Below are 10,000 nucleotides of genomic sequence, written 5' to 3'. Positions count from 1 at the left end.
TTCTCGTTCTCGTTCTCCTTTTGTTCTCGTTCTCGTTCTCGTTCTCGTTCTCCTCTTCGTTCCGTTCCGACTCCTTCTCGTTCTGACTCCTCGTTCTCGTTCTCCTTTTCGTTCCGTTCCGACTCCTTCTCGTTCTGACTCCTTCTCGTTCTCGTTCTCCTTTCGTTCTCGTTCTCCTTCGTTCCGACTCCTTCTCGTTCTCGTTTGCGACTCTCCTCTGACTGACGAACACCGTCCTTTTATCCCCCCGTAACTTCGCCTTTGACCCCCTCCCTTTGACCTTTCACCTCGCTCCCCATTGGCCCGAGAAAAAGTGGGCGTGAAGGCTTTTTGATCCACAAATTTGCATATATCGATCGCCCTGGGGGCGGGGCCAATTCGCCCCTCGCTCACCGATTGGACGGCAAAAAGTGGGCGTGTGTCGTTTTTGATCCGTTTTTGAAGCACAAAATCCGTGATTTTGTACACGCGGTTCGACGCGCGCTCTGCACGAATCCAACACCGGTACCCACAGCGGGGCAAGAACGGTGGCGATGCTACGGTGGCGAGGTGTGACGGGAAGGTCGTGGCGGTTGTGGTGAAGCGGTGGTTGTGGTCGGTGGTTGATGTTGTGGTTGTGATCATGGCGGTTGGTCCAAAATAAAGATAGTGAAAGAAAAACGGCTATCCTGAAGAGTCGCAGCTCGCATAAATGACATGTATTCCCACTAGACAACGGGTTTGGGCCTAACTACACATGCACTTACCGAGATACCTCACCTAAGGGACCTGAATGGTGGTTTGCGAATCTGGTAACCACAACAATATATATATATATATATATATATATATATATATATATATGTATATATGTGTGTGTATATATATATATATATATATATATATATATATATATATATATATATATATATATATATATATATATATATATATATATATATATATATATATATATATATATATACTGAAACGCAAAAAAAACTTACCACTTGTTTGAAATGTCATAAAATTGTAACAGTTCAAAATAAAACAAACCAACAATTGCTAATTGAAACATTGGCATTTTATTGATGACATGTCAAGTTTTTGACCAAGATACACCATCTCATAAGTTTGTTCTACAGTGCAGAACAGCACAGGGTGCAATGTCAGTCCCCTTCCAATAGCGTGTGTGGCCACCATTGTTTTGGATGCAGGCAGTGCATCGTCGGCACATACTGCCTACCAGTCTTTGGATGGATTTCTGCTGTATTCTGCCCCACTCAGTCCTCAATGTCTGAAGCCATCTGACTTAGGACCATCTGCCTGTCCTGCTTTGCAGTGGTGACTCTTGGCCTCCCTGATCGAGGTCTGTCATCTGCAGAGTTGTGGAGGGTGTCTCTGTCCACCAGGGCCGATATCGTCTGGTGTGAACAGCCAAGGCGACGTGCCACCTCACGGTGGCTCAATCCGCCTTGCAGTATGCCCAAGGCACACTGCCGTTGATCCCTTGACAATCGTGGCATGTTGATCGAAATGCCCATTTTGCACTGGCCTTTTTAAAGCCAATATCAAGACATCACGTGCAGCTCAGTAACATCATCCCGTACCCCTTGGCTAATCACTGACAGTCAAATCGGCTGTTCAACAGCTGTGCTATGAAGTGACCATTGAAGGTTCAAGTGACCATCCGTGACCGTTTTGTCTGACAGTGAGGACACTATTGTCCACTAATAAGTTCACACATTTACTACACGCAGTGTTATTGTTGATATTTGAAGGTTTAAAAGGTGGGAAGTTTCTTTTCCGTTTCAGTATGTATGTATATATATATATATATATATATATATATATATATATATATATATATATATATATATATGTATGTATATATATATATCGACAGTAAACATTTATTTACGTACACATATCTACACATGTGGGATGCGGATTCACCAGCGCTGTTTGGTCTTGCTCCTGTATGGCCTCTCCCTGGTCCAACTCCCTACAACCGAAATTGGAGAAAACGTCACACAGTGAGCGTCGCCAATCAAGAATTGTTCGAGCACATCATGGCTTCAGAACTTTAGTTCCCATCCGAATTTGCAAGCACATCAAAACCATCTTCATCAATGAAAAGAGTCACGGAAGCGAGAAACAGCTCAGCAATGGAAAGCGCAGTGAGCGGAAAACAGCAACACAGCACTTAGTGCTACAGATCAGTTATAAAAAGAAATTATCGATTCAAAAAATAGTGCAAGTTGTACATGGAGATATGGATTTTTTTCGGGATGTTTGACAAAATAACAAATAATAAAAAAGGAAGCAGGCGGGGTCGATCAACTGGTGTTTTTTATTTGGCCTCAACTATTTTTTTTCTTCTGTTTTTTTGCATACATTGTCGAGGCTCGTATGATAGCTAGCGCACAACGTACAGCAAGGGGGGCATGAGAGAAGAGGAGCGGGAGAGGGGAGAACAAAACAGTGGGGAACAGAGACATCAGGAGATCTGTGGAAGGGAGAGGGATGGGGCGGGGAACACAGGGTATACAAGATAGACATAACAGGTACTTTCAGGAAGGAAAACAGGGAATTTGAAGGAAGTGGGTTTGGGGTGGATTAATGGGGGTAGAAAAGATCAAGTTTTTGGATGGGGGGAAGATAAAAGGTGGTGGTAAACAGCTGTTTTGAAGGCCTGGGGGGGGGGAGAATGGGATTGAAGAGAGTGAGGGAGTTTATTCCAAAGGCTGGGAAAAAAGAGGAATGAAAGAGTGAAGGTGAGCAGTGATTCGTGAATTTGTTAGTTTTACCAGAATGGGGTTGCTGGCAAACCTTGAGCGCCCTGCGGAAATATGGTGGGGACATATCGCAGACAGAGCGGGGGGGGGGGGGGTGAGACCAGAGAGGAGACGGAAGAAGACAGAAAGACCACCGCCGGAGATACCAGTGATCCTAAATGCCTTGGTTTCCACAGCGTGAAGCCGAGAAAGGTGAGAGGCAGGAGCACCAGCCCAGAGTAGAGAGCAGTACTCCATGAGGCTGCAGATGAAAGCTTTATATGTGATCAGGAGCTCAGGTGGGCCAAGGAAGGACTTTGCATGATGGAGGATTCTCAATCGGTGATTGGCTTTGGAGGCCATGCTGGAAATGTAGCTTTCCCAGGAAAGATCGTGACAGATTGTGAGACCCAGAAGCTTGAATGAAAGGACTTCTTCTAGAGGATTGTTGAGAAAGTAGATGGGGGGGGGGGTCTAAACGGTTCTTTCGGAGAGACATAGTGAGTGTGAGATTTGTCTGGATTGAAAGACATGGTCCACATGTTGGACCAGTTTGTGATATTGTCAAGGCCTAGAGAGAGGGAAGAGGCTGCTGCCTGTCTGTCTGTCAGAAGAATGAGGAATGTCACGGGAGATAATGGAGTCCTCAACAAAGAGATAAAGAGGATTTCCAATGGAGCCAATGGAGAAGCATGGTAATTTTGTGTGCCGATGGACATCGAAGTCGATACACCAGGAAAAATCACGGAACCTTTTTTGTCCAAGTCTGCCTCTGTCTTGGCTTTCGGCTTTGCTGTTGGTGTCTCTCCCCCCCTCCCTCCCACTCTGCTGTTCCTTTTGTCCTGTTGTGTCATGATCCGTTCAGTGCACTTTTTTCACTTTCTCACCTGTACTTCTCTTCCACGAGTCTTGACTATGTATGCAAACAAAACTTTAAAAAATGACGTTGTTCATTTGACATTAATTTAATTGATGAGATCATGCATTTCATTGAACATGTATTATTTATTTGATTGAAATTTAATTTTTTCACCACCTTTACACCAGCCTTTGCAACTTCAAGGAAGACGACACCATCCATGGAGTGGGGCCGACACAAAATGACTCTGCTTTCGCTCTGTTTGTGAAGCAGTCACTGAATCCCAGTCTCGCATGGGAGCACGTACACTGGCTGCGTAGCATAACTAGTTTGCCCATCATTCTCAAAGGCATTCTCACAGGTGAAGCTCAAAAAACATTCTGGTTTTGTTTTGCTATTTCTTTTTCACAATTGCATATGAGGGACTTTCAAAAGGTTCTAGAAACAAAATGCTCGCAACAGATATTTCTTTTCAATATACTGCATGCACATAAGCCTGGTGTTGGCGCAGTGGTTAGGGCAGCGGCTTGGGATCCAAGAGGTCCTGAGTTCAAACCCCGTTGGGCCACTGAATTAATACACCAGGGGGTTGACTCAGCCTGTCATCCTTCCGAGGTCGGCGAAATGAGTACCAGTATACTGGGCCAGTGTATACCCCGGTTAAAATAGGTGTACCATATCCCTGTGTCGTAAGAGGCGACCAGGGTTGCGTCAGGAAGGGCATCCGGCGTAAAACATGTGCCAAATCACGATGCGGATCATCCATATGATCCGCTGTGGCGACCCCTCATGGGAGCAGCCGAAAGAAGAAGAAGAAGATACTGCATGCACATCTATAATAATAAATGTCAGTGTGGATCTGTCTGTCGGTCTGTCCTATCCGTCTCCTCCATAACTCCAAAACCAATAAACCTAGCATCCCCAAACTTTGCATGCATACTAAGAGAACTCGAAGGTTGTACAGAAGTAAAATTGGGTGTTTGGAGGAAGTTCAACACCCCTTTTGAAGATAATTAATGGCCTTATTTAATTATCCTTTATCAAGGCTCATCCTTGGTCACCTCGCTGTCTCTCACTGGGGTCTTAAGTTGCCAAATTTTTTTTGCCTGCTCAACAATGCCTTGACTTGAAACAGTATGCAATGGTCTCTTCACGATGAAGTTTTTTTTTTTTTTTTTTTTTTTTTTTTCATTTTCCTCACTCGTATTGAATACTTGATCATCATACCTACGACTCGCTGGATATATTGCACTGCTTATAAATGCCCGGAGACGCCAGTGTTTGTGGCTTTATTTCATTTCCGCACGTGCCATAATCTTCAGAATCTTTTAATATCAGCCGAATTTCAAAATTGAAACTTTTAAATTGACTTCAGCAGCAGTTCGGATTTTTTTTTTTTTTTTTTTTTTTTTGTATACCTTGGTCGAGGCTCGTATGAGAGCTAACACACAACTCACAGCAAGGAGGCATGAGACAAGAGGGGCGGGAGTGGAAGGGACAAAACATTGGGGAACAGACACAGGTGAACTGTGGAAGGGAGAGGGATGGGGATGGGACGGGGAACATGGCGAGGGGAAGATGGACATTAAAGGGACTTTCAGGAAGGAAAGCAGGAGAATTGAAGGAAGTGGGCTTGGGTGGATTATCGGGGGTAGAAAAGATCGAGGATTTGGATGGGGGAAGATAAGAGGTGGTGGTGAACAGCTGTTTTGAAAGCCTGAAGGGAAGAATGGGAAAGAATAGAGTGAGGAAGTTTATTCCAAAGGCGGGAAAAAAGAGGAATGAAAGAGTGAAGATGAGCAGTGATTCGTGATTTTGGTAGTTTTACCAGAACGGGGTTGTTGGCGGCCCTTGAGCGCCCTGTGGAAATGTGGTTGGGACAAATCGCACAGAGAGCAGCGGGGGCAAGGCTGGAGAGGAGTCGGTAGAAGACAGAAAGACCACCGACCAACCTGCGGTGATTGAGTGAGAGGCCCAAAGACTCAGCTTCATTGCGGGAGATGCCAATGATCTTAAAAGCCCTGGTTTCGACAGCGTGAAGTCGAGAAAGGTGGGAGGCAGGAGCACCAGCCCAGAGGGGAGAGCAGTACTCCATCAGGCTACGGACAAAAGCTTTGTAAGTGGTCAGGAGCTCAAGAGGGCCGAGGAAGGACTTTGCACGACGGAGGATTCCCAGTCGGCGACTGGCTTTTGAGGCAAGGTTGGAAATGTGACTTTCCCAGGAAAGGTCATGGCAGATAGTGAGACCCAGAAGCTTGAAAGAAAAGACTTCTTCCAGAGGATTGTTGAGAAAGTGGATGGGGGGTTTTGTAAACGGTCCTTTCGAAGAGACATAGTGAGAGTGTGAGATTTGTCTGGATTGAAAGACATGTTCCACGTGTTGGACCAGTTTGTGATTTTATCCAGATCTGCAGTGAGCGAAGAAGCTGCTGCTTGCCGGTCTGAGGGATGACAGATGGTACGGCAGAGGGTTGAGTCATCGGCAAAGAGAAATAGAGGATTTTCCAGAGAGTCCGAGAGATCATTGATGAAAACCAGAAAAGAACAGGGCCCAGAACGCTACCTTGAGGAACTCCAGCCTGCACAGGAAGAGGGGATGAAAGAACTCCATTTAGGGCCACACGTTGACTGCGACAGGAGAGGAAGTCTGCGAGCCATGAGTGGAGATGGCCTTGAATACCATGGGCAGAGAGTTTGGTGAGTAGGGCAGGGTGCCAGACTGTGTCAAAAGCACGTGATATGTCCAGGGATACGGCTCGGATTTCCTGTCTGGCATTGAGGACCTCCATCCATTGATGGGAGAGCAGTAGCAGCATATCTAGGGTAGAGTGACCTGGTCTGAAACCAAATTGATGATTGGAAATCAAGCCATTGGAGAAGAGGAAGGATTTCATGTCTGAAGCGATGATGGATTCCATAACCTTGCTGATGATTGGGAGAAGGCTGATTGGTCTATAGTTACAGGGATCTGTTTTTGCACCTTTTTTATGCAGGGCAGTGATGTTAGCAGATTTCCAAGCAGATGGCAGATGACCTTGGGAAAATGAGAGGGTGAATAGAACAGAGAGAGGGTGAGCAAGAGCAGAAGAGCAGGCTTTGAGGACACGTGGGCTGATGCCGTCTGGACCGGTTGCAGAATCTGACTCGAGGTTTGAAAGCAAGCTCTCCACCTTGTCAGGAGAAAAGGATACAGAGTCCAGGGACAGTTGGGTGCGACTGGGTAAAGTGGGTAGAGATAGTGATGGGTTTGGGACACAAGATTTAGCTGCAAACACCGAGTTTAGACATTCAGCTTTATCACGTGTGGAATCAGCAGTGCGGCCATTTGAGGTAAGGGAGGGGATGGAGGGGGAACATACACCAGAAACAGATTTGATTAAACGCCACCAGGATTTTGAGGAGGGAGAGAGGTTTGAGAGTTCAGACTTGAGATGAGAAAGATGTTGTTTTCTGGCTCTCCTGAGGGTAGCTACACACTTGTTCCGAGCTTTGTGGAAAGAACTGAGATTGCCCTCAGTTGGGTTTGCTTTCCATGAGGCAAAGGCAAGTTGTTTCAGGACAACTGCCTCGCCACAAGCTTCAGTAAACCAAGGGCGGGAGGAAGGGTAAGACAACTGAACACGAGAGGGGATAAATCTGTGCATGAGGGAGAGCAAGTTTCTTTGGAAGAATTCCCAGGATGAGTTGATGTTTGAGAAAGTAGTGATAGGAGACCAGTCTGTAAGTTTGATGGTTGCTCGGAGACCCGGCCAGTCGGCTTGAGTGAAATGCCAGACTCGACGGCGGTGAGGTGGTTCTCTGATAACAGCCAGAGAGATGTCCACTTTAATAAGGACGTGGTCAGAAGAACCAATTGGAGCGAAGGAAGAGCAGCAGATATTGTCAGGGAAATTTGTCAAAATCAGATCCAGAAGAGATGGAGTACCATTGGTTGAGATCCGGGTCAGGAAGTTGACCGATTGAGTCAGTCCCAATGAGTCACAGAAAGCTTTTGCTGATGTCCCATGGCAGGTGAGAGAGGTACCCACACCTAGCCAACTGGCGTGATGACAATTGAAGTCGCCACATAAGAGGAAGAGAGAGTTTGGATGAGAAGATAGAAGATGGTCCATGTTTTCGGAGAGTGAGGTGTAGATGGAGTCATCACTGTTCGGTGGACGGTACAGTACACATATAAACATGAGGTGGGAGTGGAGGGGAAGCCGAAGCCAGAGGTATTCCTGGGGGTGTGGGGGAGTGAGAGCAGTGCAGGGAGAGTGAGGAATAGAGTCTTTGATGAAGAGAGCAACACCTCCACCAGGACGAGGCTCAGGTCTGTCATACCGTAAGAGGGAGTAACCAGGGAGAGATACTTGGGAGTCAGACACGTCTTGGGAGAGGAAAGTTTCTGTTAGGCAGATAATGTCTGGTTTGTCAGTGGCAACCTGCATGGAAAGATCTGAAAGGTTTGAGCGAAGGCCCCGGATATTTGAGGTCCACACTTTTAATGAAGAGGTAGGGGAGGAGGCTTTTGGTGCAGGAGGTGGAGGGGGCGGGGAGGGTCGGACGAGGGACGAGGGGGAGGTAAGGAGGGTTGCTGAAGGAGTGTGGGGTATTGCAGAATAGCGAGGGGAGGGGGCCGAATGAGGAGGAGAAAAGGCTCTGTGGTGCTGTGAGAGAGGGGGGTCAAGAGACAAGGAAGATGGCTGTTGAGGATTTGAGGAGGTGGAGTGAAGAGATGGAGGTGAGAGGGCAGTGGAGGGAGGCAGGTTGGTGGATGAGAGGGGGGCAACTTAGAGAAGGAAGAGTGAGGGGGATGAAAGGTGGGAGAAAGGTGAGGGGGAATTTTTGAAAGAGGTGAGAGGGAGGCTTGGAGGGAGAAGAGTGGGATGGTTGCTTTGAGAGTGAGAGTGAGGGGTGAGGGGGGTGAGTTGGCACTGAAGTTGGAAAAAAAGAATGGTTGATGGAAAGCGAGCATCCATGGCAAACTGTGGTTTTTAAAAGTTTTAGGTCAGAGATACGATTTAACACAATTCTTGATGGATGCAATGAAGGCGAATTCAGAGCATGGAGAGAAGAAGCGCTGTAATAGTTGGATTTTTTAGGCAAGGAATGAAGGAGAGGTCGAAATGAGAGCAGTCTGTTAAAATAGCAGAAGTCTTGACGTATCTCATACTCTCACTATCTCTCTCCAAAAGGATCATCGAGCAACCCCCAATCTACTTTCTTAATAATCCTCTTGAGAAAGTTCAGTCATTCAAACTTCTGCATCTCACTATCGGCCATGAATTTTCTTGGGCAAAACCACGTTTTAAAGTTAGCCTCCAAGGCCAGCCACCGACTGGGCATCCTCCATCATACAAAGTCCTTCCTTGGCACACCTGAACTCCAAGATCAAGGTCGAGAACGAAACCACGATTGAGGTTTTTCTTCCTTTTTGTTGCCAATATACAGGCTGTATCTTGGATCCGTCTGGGACTTTTGGAATGAAATTTTACATCAATGATGGGAATAAAAAGTATGTGGGATTAGCTTAATTAATTTGGCCTCGACCTAATTTTTAAGGACATGACCCAATTGTAGATTTAATTTTTTTTTTTTTTTGCCAGACCTCGACTAAGGTTGGTCCAATTGGAACGAAATTGTCCTCTCTCGACAGCTTAGATCAAGTCGTATTTACGTATGGTTAATTGACATCATACCCCTCCAGGTGAAAGGTCAAGGTCAAATGGCGGTCTGAAAAAAATAGTTTTCTGTCGTTGCTCAATTTTGCCAATGGGGAAATCTCAAAGACCGTTTGGTCTTCCAAGATGTCCTTGCATGATAGTGGTGGACCTGCACTGACGTTGTGCACCTGTGATTTGATTTGTGTATTTGACCTACTTTTTTCAGATTGTGACCTAATTTACATTTTTGATCATAACTTGAATAATTTTCCTCCGATTTTCCTGATGAGTTTTATGGATAGATTGTAGATGGGAACACGGTTTCTTAATTTACACTTTATCCTTAAATGTTGAAGGTCAAGATCGTATGGCGGTCCAAACCAAATTTGTCATCATTGGATCGTGGTGAGCCAAGGGTAAGTCACGGGCGATTGCCATTGTTAAGCTGTGGGAGGCTTACCCTTGACAATCGCTTTGTGATCACAGATATCTAAATGTGCTTGTTAATCTTCCCATACCTGAAAATATGTTTGCCACCACAAGGTTAACATACTACTTTCAATCCAATCTTGATGGCTCGTACGCAAGATGGAATGCAACTGAAACCATACTTTACTTTACTGGCTAAATTTGACCACAACCTTCATCACCCGTGATGTACCGAAGTTTTTTCATGACATAAAAAAATCTGGGTCTCAGGGGATGTATGGGGGGGCAGGGGGGCAGAGGGTGGGGTGGCT

The 10,000-nt window shown here is 45.9% G+C and overlaps 1 protein-coding gene across 2 annotated transcripts in view; it reads left to right on the top strand.

The window, feature by feature from the left end:
• Window positions 1-10,000, top strand: part of LOC147022850 (2-Hydroxyacid oxidase 1-like) — an 85,681-nt gene that overhangs the window by 27,390 nt on the left and 48,291 nt on the right. For both annotated transcript variants that reach the window (XM_085887736.1, XM_085887735.1), the window contains one exon: window positions 3,804-3,976. In XM_085887736.1, coding sequence (XP_085743862.1) covers window positions 3,804-3,976 — 173 coding nt within the window. The remainder of the gene's footprint in view (window positions 1-3,803; window positions 3,977-10,000) is intronic.

Source organism: Eptatretus burgeri, chromosome 7 (genome assembly GCF_056783735.1).
Source record: "Eptatretus burgeri isolate ZD-2024b chromosome 7, Ebu_testis_v1, whole genome shotgun sequence".
Classification (NCBI taxonomy): domain Eukaryota; kingdom Metazoa; phylum Chordata; class Myxini; order Myxiniformes; family Myxinidae; genus Eptatretus; species Eptatretus burgeri.
The sequence above is the reverse complement of the archived record's forward strand: the minus strand, read 5'-3'. Positions and strand labels throughout refer to the sequence as shown.